Consider the following 16649-nt stretch of genomic DNA (forward strand, 5'->3'; position numbering starts at 1 on the left):
TCTTCCTGGATCTTGTCTCCATTGGCTCTGGTGATGTGGGTTGTGTGCTCTTCAGGGAAATAGACATTAGCAGTAACTGTTACACATTGGTGAAATACTCAGAAGGAGTATAAGAATTTCTATTGGTTGTCATGTGTACAGATACAATATTTTCCTCCATAATGTTTTATGGATGAAGCAGTCTTTTGAAAAATAGTACATTGTTAGTCCAAATGAAAGAAAAAGAGAACTGAGGAATAAAAGGGAATGAGGACACATGGTGGGTAAGTTCCAGCGAGAATTTCCTTCCTCATTCAGATTCCGAGAGTTCTAAGGTGACCATTCCCATCCCTCCCAGATGAAAGGAAAAAATATCTGAACATTGATTTGAAAATGGTTCAAAACCTTTGACCTCCAGAAGCCTTCCTTAATCACTTCTCTTTGTCCCTTAAGCATTTGTATTAAGTGCTCAATTTATACTACAGGTCTGCTTCAATTTGTCAGTATGGTCTGGAGTTTAAACTATGGAAATGGTCATTTAAAATACTGATGGTCTCTGGTGGGACTAAATAAAACTTGCAGGTAGGTTCCTACCAAGGACCCCGGACGGGTGATGGACGATCACTCACAACTGGTATAGTTGAAAAGAAGGAAGTGGCAAAGGGTCTGGGGGAGGAATATGGTATATCAACCTAATCTTTGTTCTTCGAAAGACATTTGCTTATTTTTAGCAGGGTCAAGGATGGAGTTGCTGCTTGAGCTTCACTGTCTTAACAGTGAAGGTTGCTTTTATGTGCTGCTGCTAGGGCTGCTCAGAGAAGATACATGTCATGTGAATCCCTGCCCTACTTTTTTTTTTTAACCTGTTCAATTGCTGCTGCTTTTAAATTTAGGATTATTAATGGGGAATGAGGCTTGAGAGTAGGAATACAAGAGAGAAAAACCCATTATCGTCATTTTATTGTATTGACCAGTCTACTGTTGTCCTTGTTCTTATTCATTCTTTAATGAAAACTGTTTGTTTAGGCATGCAGTAGGAAAATCTTCCATTCTAACTCTTTCAAACAAGATTTAAGTTTTTGCGAAGTGATTTACTTAAAAAATTATTTGAGGATGTGGACTTGATAACAACTATGCTGTTGCTGTTCACTGTCTAAGGGATGCATCTGTTCCAAATGGTGAAGGTTACTTGAATAGTACTTGCTAATGGGTACACAACTCAGTGTTGCTTTGTAGTTTATGTGAGTATATGCTAATCTTTAGATAGGTAGTCCTTCAGGGAAAGAGAGCCTTTTGACCCCTTTATTTATGAATATACTCAATAACTGCTGTTTGACAGACTTTTAAGTGTAGAAAAATTAATTTGAATTTTATGTCGTTTTACAATATTTTATACCTAGCAAGACAACATATTATGTACATGCTTTATGTCATTTTTTGTATAGCTGTGAAGTACTTTAAAATCTTCTTGGTTAAAATGCAATACATGTAAATATTCTAAAGTTATCTTCAAGTCATAGAAATCTCTTGGACAGATAGAAACTTGAAAATAAAAGTAAGATTGAGATTTGTTACTTAGGTGAATTATGAAAGTGATATAATTAATGCCAAATTAAAATAGTTTTCTCCTTGCCTTTATGTACATATTTATGGTTTTGAAATGGGTTGGATATTTAAAAAATATGAAAGTGGTAAAAGGATATTTTAAAAGTCTAGATTCTGAAAATGTCTAGCACTGTTGTCATTCCCAGTTAGTAACCTTAGGCATGCTGAAAGAGAAGTGAGTTTCAGACCAGGGTTAAAATTCCTTGGTAGTCTATAGGGTGAGTTAATTGACAGTAAAAAGTTGGAGCTTCACTCGATGGTTATAATTATTAGCAAGTTACAGTAGTTGGGCCGATACTGAAAGAATAGCAGAATTGGTTTTTAGCTTACCATTATATTTGTTTTCTCTTACTAAAGGAAAAGTAATTGGAAAAAATGGCAAAGTTATTCAAGAAATAGTGGACAAATCTGGTGTGGTTCGGGTGAGAATTGAAGGGGACAATGAAAATAAACTACCCAGAGAAGACGTAAGTGTTTAAAATGTAATTTCTTTGCCTCTTTAAAATGTCCTTTTTTTGGCCAACTTAATAGTGGTAAAAATTTTATCTGATAGAGGGTTTTTCTTGTTTTTAAAATTCTGTTTTTGTAATACTGCTTTATACACATAGAAAACAAGTCATTTTCTACTGTGTGGGTGTCGTTCTTTATTGTTTTGGTAGTACTTCAGTAAAAAAAAAAAACGACACGATAAAAAGATGTCTATTTGATAATCTTAACAGTTTTCTTTCATACGTAGAGTGTAAAGCTATAGAATTTGATACTTTGAAAGGAATTTTTAATTTGAATAGGTTTTGGCGTACGGGTGGTTTTTGGTTACATGGTTAAAGTTCTTTAGTGGCGATTTCTGAGATTTCGGTGCACCTGTCACCTGAGCAGTGGACACTGTACCCAATATGTAATCTTTTATGCTTCACTTCCCCAACCTTCCTCCCCACTGAGTCCCCAAAGTCCATTATAGCATTCTTTTACCTTTGCGTCCTCATAGCTTAGCTCCCCCTTACAAGTGAGAACATAACGTTATTTGGTTTTCCATTCCTGTTTACTTTACTTAGAATAATGGCCTCCATCCCAGTTTCTCAAAAAAAAATGTTAATTTGTTCCTTTTTATGGCTAAGTAATATTCCATGTTGTAGATACATATATACCACATTTTCTTTTAAACCACTCATTGGTTTATGGGCACTTAGGTTGGTTCCATATCTTTGCTCTTGTGAACCGTGCTGACAAAGAAATTGTAGATCATACTCTCCTTAACCATTTTATAGAATCTGAAAGTATTGACCTTTTTTTTTTTTTTCCCCCTGAGATGGACTCTCGCTCTGTCGCCAGGTTGGAGTGCTGTGGCGCGATCTCAGCTCAGTGCAGTCTCTGCCTCCCAGGTTCAAACGATTCTGCCTTAGCCTCTTGAGTAGCTGGGATTACGGGTGGGCACTGCCATACCCTGCTAATTTTTGTATTTTTAGTAGAGACGGGATTTCACCATGTTTGGCAGGATGGTCTCAATCTGTTGACCTCTTGATCTGCCTGCCTCACCCCCCCAAAGTGCTGGGATTACAGGCGTGAGCCACTGCACCTGGCTGACCGTGTCTTAATTGAAATCCTCTTATGCTTTTACATTGCTATTAATTCTGATCCTAGCTTTCTAAAATTTTTCTACCTCTTTTTTCCCACATGTTGATGTTTTGTCCCTAATTTTGTTCTTTACTCCTTGTACTTCATTTTAAGGATCTCACATTTATGGCTTCAGTGGTCAGCTCTATATGCTTAAGCTTTGTGTGCCTGAATATAAGACAAGGATTTTTTACAAAATTATCAGAAAATAGTCACAGTTGCTTTAGCTTTGCACAGCAGGGCATTGTATGGGGAGTTTGTTAACCTGTTGGATAGAGGATCTGTCTTTTAAAAAGAGAAAATTAGATATTTAGCCCAACCAAGTATTGGTATTGTAAAGATGTTAAAGATAGCCTTCCTTTATTCCTTTTTAATTAGAATGTGGAGGTGAATATACTAAGAATAAATGAGGAACAACAAATGTTTAGGTATTATCATACAAATGAATACTTGTGGCTTGGAATGCTGTTTTCAGTAATTTTATTCTACACTGCTTTAAAAAGTACAAATCTCACAGAACTTACTCTTCATAAGCACTTCTGCCCCATTTTGCATTATTTTAAAGATGGCTTAAGAAAAGGATTAAGGCCGGGCGTGGTGGCTCACGCCTGTAATCCCAGCACTTTTGGAGGCTAAGGTGGGCGGATCACCTGGTGTCAGGAGTTTGAGACAAGCCTGTCCAACATGGAGAAACCCCATCTCTACTAAAAATACAAAATTAGCTGGGTGTGGTGGCGCATGCCTGTAATCCCAGCTACTCCAGAGGCTGAAGCAGGAGAATTGCTTGAACCCTGAGAGGCGGAGGTTGTGGTGAGCTGAGATTGCACCATCACACTCCATCCTGGGAAACAAGAACGAAACTCCGTCTCAAAAAAATAAAATTAAAATATAAGGATTAAAACTGATGGTCTCATGCCATTATTATTGGCACCTTTTTTTGTTGTGCTTAGTATAACTAAGGTAAGATGAATGCTGAACCATTTGGCATACAACCACTGCCTAAACATTTGTCTTAAAATCATGATAGTCATTGGCCAGAATCATTAACTTGCTCAACTATGAATTTGTAAGTGTGATATTAGTGTCTTCTCTTAGCTTGATTTATTCCCAGTTGCTTTTCGATACTTATTTTGTTGTAAGCATATGCTTTAGGTTTTCCTTCATAAGTAAGAATTTACTGTACTTTCTTGTTTGTAGTTTTGGCCATTGTTACTGTCATTTCTATGCCAGGGCCAAGAGACGTAAATGCTTGCAGAGGCCAAGCAGTTACACGATTAGGCAAGTTGGACTGTGTAAGACAGAGATGGAGAGGACAGTGCCTTTCTTCATAGGGAATGAATGCCTTATTTTTTGCTACAGTGATATGTTTTGAGAAGCAGGAAACCTATAATATACAAATATTCAGTTTTCAAAACACTGCATGGTAAAATAAATCCGAAGGTTAGTATTGGCTTATTGGTGCCACCATTTCACAATTTAAGTTGGAGACTCAGTCTGTAACTTCTTTACTCCGAAGGCTTTGGTGATCTGTTGCTAGCCTGAAATAACTTTTTCTACATGTATACTATAGTAATTATTGTCTTTATAATTGGGTTTTTAATGATAGTCTTTCAGTCTTATTTGCATTTTGTTTTCTGGTATATGTCTCCAAACCAGTTTATGAACTCCTTGAAATCACGAAGTCAAATCTGAGCTCCCATATTTTTCATTCTCCCCTATGACTATGAATTGAGTAGAACAGGCACTTGATAAATATTTTAAGTCATAAAAAAATTAAGTTTGAGTTTTTAATTATGAAAGTTTAAAGGTTAGAATAACAGATGAGTATAATACCAAAAATAGATGTGTATCTGTGCCTTCTACATGTCTCTCCTTTCCTCGTCATGCCTCCTAGGCTTTAACCTATTTAAGCTGCTGTTGCATGCTTTTGTTTTGCTATTAAAAATAACGCTGACTGGGCACCATGGCTCATGCCCCAGCACTTTGGGAGGCCGAGGCAGGTAGATTACGAGATCAAAAGTTTAGGACCAGCCTGGCCAAGGTGGTGAAACCCTGTCTCTACTAAAAATACAAAAAATATTAGCCAGGCATGCTGGCGGGCACCTGTAATCTCAACTACTCAGGAGGCTGAGGCAGAGAATTGCTTGAACCCAGGAGGTGGAGGTTGCAGGGAGCCGAGATCACGCCACTGCACTCCAGCCTGGGCAACAAGAGCGAAACTCTGTCTCTAAATAAATACATACATACATAAATACTATAAAAACAGTGCTGTAGTGAACATCCCCTGTGACTCTTTGCCAACTATAAATGGAGAGGAAATTCTCCATGTTGCCCAGTCTGGTCTTGAACCTGGGCTCAAGTGATCAAGGTTTTATAGTATTTAAATTTTTAGAGCTTGATAATTATTTTCTCACGCATCTCTATCACCAGTGTAGGAAATAGGTCTGTTTTACACATATTTTCAGTATTAGGTTTTATCAAACTTTAGTTAATGCTATTACAGAAAGTATACCACGTTATCTTTCTGTATGCTTAAAAGATACTTATTTTTCTGTGAACTTTTTGTCCTTTATATATTTTTTGTCTTCAGTATTAGTGGGTTATAAGACTATTTTGCATTTTTGTATGTGTAGCAAATATTCCTTGTTAATTTTGACTTGATTTCTTTTTTCCTGAGCAGACATTTTAAAATTTTTATATTGTTGGATTTTTTTTTTTTAGGCTTTTGCTTTATGGCTGGATTTTCTGTCATGCTTGGCAGGGTCTTTCCTGCTCCTAGATCATTGAGAAATACATTATATTCTTGTTTTTGTTGTTGTTGGTTTTCAGTGCATAAACTTTTTGCTCCAGTTGATATGTATTGGTGCAAGGTGTCAGGAATAGGGATTCAGATTTTTCTTAGTGCTAACTGATTATCTCAGTGTTCATCTGTTTTTTTAGCATTTTTTTAAAAAAAACCTTTTAAGTTTCACTTAAATAACTTAGAAAAAATGAACTCATATTCGTTAGTAATCCTTGACTCTTTAGAGTTTACCATTCCTTTTTTATGGCATAAAGGTGATAACATTTCCCATTGAAGGTCAAGCCACTGTATTCTTTATTCCCTTTAGGTCATCTGTCTGGAATGACTTTCTCTTTATGTATTTGGCAAAATTTTGTTTATTTTTAATATTTTCTTTACATAACATTATTCTTTCTTATTCCCTTAACTTTCCATACCTGGAGTTGCATAATTCACATTTTCCATAAAATTCCTGTTTTTTGGTCATATCATAAATGCTGTACAATGGATTTTTTATAAGAATGTTTAGTATATTTTTTTTCCTGAGATTTACAGAAACTTTATTCTTATACCTTAGCATAAGATCCTGGCAGTTAACAAATTAGATATTATTTGGAATTAGGTAACTAGATAAAATAGGCTGGCTCAGTTGCTAATTTTATGCCTTCAGCAAGTTATTTTGTTAACTGTAAAGCTAGGATACTCTTTCTTAGTTAATATTTTAATGAACATTAAATAAAATACATGGAATGTATAATACAGTCCTGAAAACAGGGTACGTGTTTTTAATTTACTTTGAATGCCCTTTTATCTGCTTGTGAACTCCTAAGGACACTGTTAGTTTCCCTCGTTTCGTGCTTTCATAGTTGAAGTGACTTCTTCACAGTCACTATGAATCTTCATGACAGCTGTGCTGTATCCTAGCACTTGCCCTGTTGCCTAAGTTTTAAATCAACCGTATCTATCTAAAAATCATCGTAATTTTAAAAAAATTACTTTGAAAATAATTGAGTCATATATAGAACTAAAATTTCTTAACCTATGCTTAGTTTCATATTTAGAATCAAAAATCCCTAAGCCATTCTGTGTAAGTAACTGTTAGAAACTTCTGTAAAACGAAGAAAATTAGAGACATGGAAACTGATTGGGGGGAGTTTATTTAAGCTTTACTCTCATTTTTCTCAGCCATTAAGAAGCTGGAAGTATGTTTCTTTAAAGAAGAAAAATTCAGTGTGCCAGCTTATTTTTCTCTTCTGCCACTTTTTAAAAACCTTCTATTCAGAAGTTCAGCAAAGTAAACGAAGTCTGGCCTAATACTTTGATTTAGTTTAATACTTCTACAAATCTTAATAATTCCTTTAATTTTACATTGTGTAAATATTTATGCTCTGGAGTTGATGTTTCTTTTAGTGGTTAGGAACTACCTCTTGTAGTACATTCAAGATTTTGTTACCTGAGCACATACTGTAGGGATAACTGGCTAATGAGCTTTATTATGTTTTAAAGCTATACCTACTAAGGTGATATGTCTAGTCTGTAAGTTTATTGCCAGTTTGAAGGAACATTTTGTTTGTTTGATTTTGGAGACAGCCTTGCTCTGTTGCCCAGGCTGGAGGGCAGTGGCACAATCTTGGCTCACTGCAACCTCTGCCTCCTACACTAAAGCTGTCCTCCTGCCTCAGCCACCCAAGTAACTGGGACTACAGGCATGTGCTACCATGTCAGCTAATTTTTGTATATTTTGTGGAGACGGGGTTTCTCCATGTTGCCCAGTCTGGTTTTGAACTCAAGTGATCCACCTGCATCGGTCTCCCAAAATGCTAGGATTATGGGTGTGAGTCACTGTGACCTTCCAGAAAATCATCTTAACTTTAAACGTTGACTTATATACTTGGAAAATTAAATTGATTATAAATCAGAAAACTTGGTATAAACTGATTTTTAAAAATGATTTTTAAAGTCTTTAACGCACAGCACACAATTTACAGTAGTAAATTGTGGTGCAAATACGACAAGTTACTGAAAATCTGAGTATTTCAACTTACATGGATTTTAGCATTTTTTCCCCCATTAAATCTTGAAGTTTAGTACATGTAAATTGCTGTGTGCTTCAGAAAAGTTTTCCTAATTATGTATTAGGGCTGAGTATAGTGGCTCATGCCTGTAATCTCAACACTTTGGGAAGCCAATAATCCCAGCACGTTGGTAATCCAAGGCAGGAGGATCGCTTAAGGCCAGGAGTTGGGCAATAGACCAAGACCCTGTCTCTATAAAAAATTAAAAAAAAATCTGGTTTTGGTGACATGCATCTATAGCCCCAGCAACTCTGGAGGCTCAGACAGGAGAATCAGCTGAGCCCAGGAGTTTGATGCTGCAGTGAGCCCTGGTGGGCAACGGAGCAAGATGTCATCTCAAGAAAAAGACACACTCATGCCTGTCAATGTCATGTCACTTTCAGGCTAGAACTTTGCTAAAATATTAAATACTAAAGACTGTCTCTTTTTTTTTTAAACAGGGTATGGTTCCATTTGTATTTGTTGGCACTAAAGAAAGCATTGGAAATGTGCAAGTTCTTTTAGAGTATCATATTGCTTATCTAAAGGTTTGTATGTGGTTCATACTATATGATTCATACTGTATTCTGATATCATTGTTCTTGCATTTACTACATAAACGTTGTACACTTACTACAAATTTAAAATGTCCTCACATTAAACATTTTATATTTGAAGTAAATTTCAAATCTTTATATATTTTTGTTAATTGAGCTTCAGATTTGCCATTTTTCTACATGAGAATTTAAAAAGTCCTTTGTCATCACAAAATGACTGCCTTTGTGGGCATAGTTTCTCTTCTCTCTGAGCTTTTATATTTCTTTCCTTACTGTTTAAGAAATGGTTACTTTGTCTTCATGTAATTTGATTCAAATCACTTATGTATCTGCATGTTTATACTGAAGTCGTTTTGTTTTTACTTTTGTACTTTACATACAAATAGAGTACAGAACCAGGAGATACGTGGGACTTCCTTGGTAACTTTGGCATTATGCAAATCATCTCCATTATGTCCACAGATATTATTCGAACCATTGTTACCAAAATAGTCTAGAGTTAGGGTTAGGGTTATAAAGAGCAAGGGTTTTAGAAAAAACATGACCTATAGATTATTAAACATTTTAAGTTTATTTTCTCCTCTTTGCCTTTTATTCCTGCCTGCTCTGTGTCTCTTTTTAAAGTATAATATCCTCACCTGCTCTCTACCTCTACTATGTTTTCTCTCGTATCATTGCTGCTAATATTTTGAAATCTCTCTGATAATGTCATTCCTTTTCTTTGAAATTCATCTGTATATGAAAAATTGCAATTAAAACTGGCATTTTAAAGCCAGCGCTGCATCTTTCAGTACTCATTTTAACCAAGAGCTTTCTCTACACATCGAACCTTTGCATCCTGTAATGACCCGAATTTCCGAATGACCAAGTCTAGCATTCTACTTCTATGTCACAACTGAAGTGTCACTACTTTGATAGGAAAGTAGCTTGTTAATAGTACCTTTCATAGATGTTACCTGTATCTCATTCAGCAGTCCTAACTCCTTAAGGGCAAAATCCGGTAATACTGTATAATTATTAGCTATTTAATAAATAACTTACTTTAAAGCTGTTAATCATCCTCTTGATTGTGGAGAGCCTATGTCGTCTTTTACATTGCATGCTTATAGCAGCACGTTTGGCACCCTCTAGGCTGTTCAGTAAATGTTGAACTGAAACAGCAAATGATCTCATAAGTTCTGTTGACAGGAACACAATGCTTTTTACCATGTAATTGCCCAAGGTCGTAGCTTTGGTAGGGAGTACAGCTCTAGCTCTAGGCTTTAAGAAGACAAAAAGTCACACACCACTCTTTTTTGTTTTGATTGTAGGAAGTAGAACAGCTAAGAATGGAACGCCTACAGATTGATGAACAGCTACGACAGATTGGTATGGGTTTCAGACCTTCTTCCACCAGAGGGCCTGAAAAAGAGAAAGGATATGCCACTGATGAAAGTACCGTCTCTTCTGTACAAGGTTCTAGGTCTTATAGTGGAAGAGGCAGAGGTCGTCGGGGCCCTAATTACACCTCCGGTTATGGTAAAAAAACCTTTTTTTGTTTTTTTTTGGTAATTGTAGTAGTGGTAGTAATAGTAGTTATAGTTTAGGTGCTCTAACACATTTTCTTGTAATTCATTACTCTGTCTTGGCTTTGAGGGTAGAAGGTCGTTCTGAAGGTTTAGTACATTTCTTTTTTTTTTTTTTTTGAGACGGAGTTTCCCTCTTGTTGCCCAGGCTGGAGTGCAATGGCGAGATCTCGGCTCACCGCAGCCTCCGCCTCCTGGGTTCAGGCAATTCTCCTGCCTCAGCCTCCTGAGTAGCTGGGATTACAGGCACGCGCCACCATGCCCAGCTAATTTTTTATATTTTTAGTAGAGACGGGGTTTCACCATGTTGACCAGGGTGGTCTCGATCTCTTGACCTCGTGATCCACCCGCCTCGGCCTCCCCAAGTGCTGGGATTACAGGCTTGAGCCACTGCGCCCGGCCAGTACATTTCTTAATAAAGTGGTGATGGTATACATTAAAATGACAGTAAAATATATAATATTTCCAAGCAGTTATGTAGTGAAGCAAAGTATGTTTTTAAGTTGGTAGTTCATAATTATGTTTTTTATAAATATTTAGAAAGAATACATATGTAACTTGTTTGTCAAATATTTTGCTAGTACAGTTTATACCTTTCCCAATAAATACCTAGTAATGGTGGTGATACTTTTAGGAATCATCTTTGTTTACCCTCTTTAAAGTAAAAAATGAAAAGTATGTGAATCACTGCCAAGATTGCATATAGCAAGTCTTTACTAGTTTTTAAAAAATACTTTATTGACTCATTTGGCATGTTCATATATATTAACATCTCATATCTGGAATTATTTTTATAATATTTCACTAAAATGAAGGCTCCAAAAGCCAGAATCTAATTTAATACTTTATAAATGAACATTTTCTAAAATGTATTTCTCTGCGAGGATTGGGTCTAACCCAGGTAGGAAGAGGACAGTGGAGTGGTGATAGTGTACAATTCTCTAATCCTCAATTCTCCCTTATTCTTCTTCAGCTTTGGAGTTCCGTTTTTCTCCATTTGGACTTGGATCTTAGCAGTGCCTGATTTGTTTTTTGCATTCTCCCGTTTTCTTTTCTCTTTTCTGTTCCTTTTCTTCACTCCTGTACTTACTCTCTTTTGAGGAAATACTTTATAAATCCTTTTTAAAAATGTAAGGCATTTAAGGAAAATAGAGATAAATGCAAATGTCATGATTAACTGAAGGATAATCTAATGCAGTGAAAGTCAGTGAGCTTGAACTATCTTCCATTTGTTGTAGAGTTGTCAGTTTGTGTCCCTTCCCGTTAATATCATATCTTTATCTTCTCATTTTCTTACATACATATTTTTATTTAATGCTGTATTGAAACCTAAAAAGCAAAATTCTAATAAAGAAATGTTCAGCATATAAGGGACTGAAAACTATAAACTATTACTATATTCCTGAAAATATATTTAATGCAAAAGACAGTTAACCAGTAATCACATAGAAATTATATTCTCATTGATTTTGGAAGCATACATATTATTAGCATAATTAGATTTGGCTTATTGGATGATGAGTATGATGAATTCATTGAAGAATTTTATTAGCCTCTGGGATTTCTGCTTATTGATGAGAGCTTACTCTGTGGCAAATGCTTTTGTTGAGATTAGATAATGAATTTATATGAGAGGTAGAAAAACATCTGGATTTAAGAAAGCTGTGCAAATTGTTCAGTAGATGGCACTCTTAGCTCTGAATCTTTGCAGAATTAATACCATTTTATTTCTTGAAATAGTTGTTTAACCTGAGTGGGCTTGAAAAAAACAAGAAAAAACATTTGAATGTGGTTGTAGATGTTCATGTATACTTTATATCGGAGGGACTTTTAGGTGATTTTATATATGTATTATATATATAATACATGTATTATATATATAATACAAGTTTTAAGTATTAAGGTGCAGTATATATAAAGTATATATTATATATATAATATATATAATACATGTATTATATATATTGTATATATAATACATAATATATATAATACATATATATAAAATATATTATATGTATTATATATAATACATATATATAATGTATATAATACATATTAATAATACATATATTATTATATATGTATATATATAATATATACAATATAAAACAAGTACTATAGTTCATCTGTTTAATAGGAACTGTAAGAAACATTTCCCAGTGTAACATCTTTGAAGTTGTTATGTGTGTTAAATTGGACATCTTACAACTTTAATTAGCAGTATTTTCTCTTTTTTAATGGCACATAAAATAATATCTTAAAATTGATGTCATCTTGGATTTGATAAAACGTGATTATTTTTAGCTATTAAGCTTAGCACAAAAAACCATTGAAATTGATGTATGCCATCTCATGATAAGGTGAATTTAGATGTTTGAGGCGAAAATGCAATTTTAAAATTGGTTAAAAACAGGATGTCATGGAGACATTTAAAATTAAATGTGTCGTTACTTTTAAACTTGCTTAAAAAGACTTTGAATCACCAACTTGTATTTTACAAAATTGAGGGGTTAGAATAAATGGTTTCGCTGGTTTCCTTATTCACTTTAATTGTAGTTATAAATTACCACAAGCTTGTAGGCTTGAACCACAGAAATTTATTGCCTTATAGTTCTGTTGGTCAGAAGGCTGAGATGGGTTTCACTACGCTAAAGTCGTGTCCGCTGGGGTACATTTATTTCTGGAAGGTCTAGGCAGAGATTCCCTTTTCTGAAGTTGAGAAAGTTTCTCTACTTTGAAAGACCCAGTGAGATTAGTTTGAACTCACCTGGATAATCCAGGATAATCTCTCTATCTCATGGTCTTTAACCTTAGTCACATTTGCAGAGTCCTTTTTGCTATCACAGAAACATTTAATATGAGTTATTAAGAGTTTTTTATAATCTTGAGCACTAGCCAATTCATTAAAATTTTGGAGGGGTTTGGCCTCAATATCTGTGTTAACTGTTGAAATCTATTATTTAGACGTTTCTTCTGAGTCTCTTGAATTCTATATGTAGGTTAAATTTAAGGAAGACTTTCCTTGTTGTGACACTGGGTTAGATAAATATTACACTAGATTTCCAAGGATACTTGAATAGGAACTTTTGATAGAATCTTCAAAATTAAGTATTCTTGATTTGCCCTGAATTTTGGTAATGTTTTCAGGTAGGGTATAGGTTTGTAAATAAATACAGAAGTTCTTAAACATTCCAAAGGTTTTTTTCACAATTCAAGGAAAGATAAATTGCCTTCATTGCAACTTCTATGTTAATAAAGTGCTTTTTGTCATTTGGAGAAATAAATGTTAGGGGAGATTAATTCCCTTTCCTGAGATTCTATTTCCCAACAAATAATTGAAAGTGAGTAATAGAAACTCGATGTATCCAAGTTTACATTTTATTCCCTGCACCTTAATACTTAAAACTTTTTATGTCTGAAGAGCTCTTGTTTGCATTTTTTCTCATGATTGTGGAACTTAAATATAGGGAACTTCAAGGTGTTTCATGAAATCACTCATGTCTGAGAGTTTAGCAAATAAACTTCAAAATAATGCAGCAGATTTTTTGCTTGGAAAATTGTTACACACTGCTAGGCATTTGAGGACTTATAAGATGGAGTACTACCCTGTATCATAGATGAATTTTGAAGGAATTCTAAAGGGGAAGAAAATAACACAGCACAGTCTATGATATGGGGTGATTTTAGGATAACAGAAAATGCGGAGAGATCTGTTTTTAGTTAGGGTGGTCTGAAGTTAGAAATTGAACTAGGCTATGAAGGAGATATATTTGGTCATATATAAGGGAAAGAGGAAGTGGCATCCTAGAACCAATCAGTGGAAATGAGTATGATAGTGATTGAGTTATATGTATCTGACACTTTAATTACAGCAATGATTAAATAATGATACTGTAGGTTTCTGATGAAATCTTTGTAGTGTTTAAATTTTTGAAAGGTCACCATTACAATAGTTGTGGTGTTAGAAATGGTGCCACTATGCCCGGCTAATTTGTATTTTTAGTAGAGACAGGGTTTCACCATGTTGGCCAGTCTGGTCTTGAACTCCTAACCTTGTGATCTGCCTGCCTCGGCCTCACAAAGTGCTGGGATTACAGGCTTGAGCCATTAATGGCAAAAAGTAAAAGTAATTACTTTTAATGGCCAAAACCACAATTTAAGACACTTGCCAATAAAATACACTATTATTTTATATACAACCTACTGGAAAAAACACTTCCAGCTTATAATATAGATGCCCTCAAATGTAAGAAATGTGTCTCATAATTGTTTCATACTTTTATTTCATACTTTAAAATATGTTTCATACATTTTAGAGATGTTAATGTATGAAATAAAAGTCTACCATAGAATCAGTGAAATAATGGTGAAATACACTATACAGTTAAACTATTCATTTTTCTAAATATGATTACTCTCAAATATTGGATAGAAGTTATTTTTATTGTACTGATAATTTAGGTTACTAAAACTCAAATGAGCAGAATCATTTGACTAAAGTACATTTTAATACTGATATATGATGTTCTTGTATGTTTTATTCCTTTCCTTTTTTCTCCTCCTCTTATTTTTTTACCTTTTTGGTGCCAAAACCCATGAATTATGTTGTGTATATTTTATGTCATTTTTCTGTTGACTCTATTTCTGCACATCAGTTTTTTTTAATTTCCATGACTTTATATTTTCTGGATATTATCCCCTTTTGCTGATGGGATGCTTACACCTTTGAATATATTATATAACAACCCATCTTAGACTGCAGTAAGGGATTCTTCTGGTTTTGAAGAAGTGAGCAGCCTTCTACACATCAGTTTTTAATCCATATTAATTAATAGATACTATTAGTATAATATTAATAGTATAATATTTGATGATTCCTTAGTACGTTTTTTATTGATTTTTTTTAACTTTCATGGAGCTTTCTTTGAAGCAGCCAAATGTTACTGTTTATTTAAACAATAATTTGTAGGAAATAATACTGAACATTTTAAAGCCTCTTTTTATAGAAATCTAATTGGCTTATGTTCTTCTCTTTTCCAAGGTACAAATTCTGAGCTGTCTAACCCCTCTGAAACAGAATCTGAGCGTAAAGACGAGCTGAGTGACTGGTCATTGGCAGGAGAAGATGATCGAGACAGTCGACATCAGCGTGACAGCAGGAGACGCCCAGGAGGAAGAGGCAGAAGTGTTTCAGGGGGTCGAGGTCGTGGTGGACCACGTGGTGGCAAATCCTCCATCAGTTCTGGTAGTCTTTTATATACTCTGTCAACATCCATTCTGTGTAAACAATATAACTTTACGAAAGTTAATTCATCTCCCAGGGCCATGCATTTTTTCAAGTTTCTCTTTCTACTCACTGTCTCAGAGAAAGTATTGGACCACGTAGCAATATCAGGAAAAGCCCTTGTAGAGTGTTTCAGTGAAGGTTTACTTAGAATATTCTGGTTAGAACTTCAGTTGGCTGCTTTTCTTTATGAGAGTCAGATGTTTATCTCTTCAGGTTTTGGAGGCTTATTTGATTAGACATTTTTTGTTTTCCCTAGAATTTTTGGGTTATGTATTTTTGTTTGTGAGACAGACCCAGAGATTTCTAACATACAGAGAAATCTCAATACTTTCCTATACTTAATATTGAAAACTAAGTGAAGAGTGTCCTTAGATACACTATATAGTACTTTGGGAACTGGGAAAAATTGTGAAATTAAGTTTTTTAATCATTTGAGGAATTGAGCTGTAATGAGGAGTGTTTGGATGACTGAAGATTTGAGTGTATAAGCAACATTTTACTTGATTACTTCTGTCTTTTGAAATTCTTTTATGGTTTATGTTAAGTTGTAGGAATTTCCAGAATATTCTTGGTTAGCATAATGGGCTAGGGGGAGAATTGCCAGGGATACATAGACGATATTAAGGATGTAACTTCAGCATATCATTATGGTATACCACTTTAAGAACCTCACACTTTTCTTAATGTTACACTTGTGAAAACTTACGTAGTATTTTAAATAGTACATAAAGTATTTGTATGTACATGAAATATAGATGCCAACTGTTTACAAATTACAAAAACTGGAACAAACCAGATTTTCTCTCTTTCCACAGTACTTACTATTCTTTGACCCCTAATTTTAGTTTACAGGCTTTCAGGGAAATAGTTTTTATATTTTAGTACACTGTGCACTGTTACCAAGGTGTTTAAAATTATGAATTGCAAAATAAATGTACTTGACCTAGTGTTTATGATTAATGGATAAACTTAGTGTCTTTTGCAAAGATGCTTAGCTTGCTAGCTGTTACCAAAGGAATCTTAGGAAAAATCGGAATTAGGTGAATTTCTCCTATAAATTTGATTGTTGGAGGCAATAAATGCACATAGGTAAGATGGGTATTTTTTTTTTTTTTTTTTTTTTTTTACAAATTACACCTTACAGTTTTTCTTTTTCCACCTTTACCTCTCCTTCACACATTATTTCTAAAGATAGAGTGCTAGTCA

General features: G+C 34.5%; 1 protein-coding gene across 6 annotated transcripts in view; it reads left to right on the plus strand.

The window, feature by feature from the left end:
- The window catches only part of FXR1 (FMR1 autosomal homolog 1), a 64022-nt gene that overhangs the window by 39822 nt on the left and 7551 nt on the right, over nucleotides 1–16649 (plus strand). For 4 of the 6 annotated variants that reach the window (XM_012456965.3, XM_012456944.3, XM_012456953.3 and 1 more), the window contains exons 10-13: nucleotides 1942–2051; nucleotides 8493–8579; nucleotides 9899–10106; nucleotides 15198–15401. In XM_012456965.3, the coding sequence (XP_012312388.1) occupies nucleotides 1942–2051; nucleotides 8493–8579; nucleotides 9899–10106; nucleotides 15198–15401 (609 nt within the window). The remainder of the gene's footprint in view (nucleotides 1–1941; nucleotides 2052–8492; nucleotides 8580–9898; nucleotides 10107–15197; nucleotides 15402–16649) is intronic. The other 2 variants (XM_012456960.3, XM_012456970.2) reach the window with 1 other exon arrangement.

Source organism: Aotus nancymaae, unplaced genomic scaffold, assembly GCF_030222135.1.
Source record: "Aotus nancymaae isolate 86718 unplaced genomic scaffold, 86718_ANA_hifiasm-v0.15.2.pri h1tg000067l, whole genome shotgun sequence".
Lineage (NCBI taxonomy): Eukaryota > Metazoa > Chordata > Mammalia > Primates > Aotidae > Aotus > Aotus nancymaae.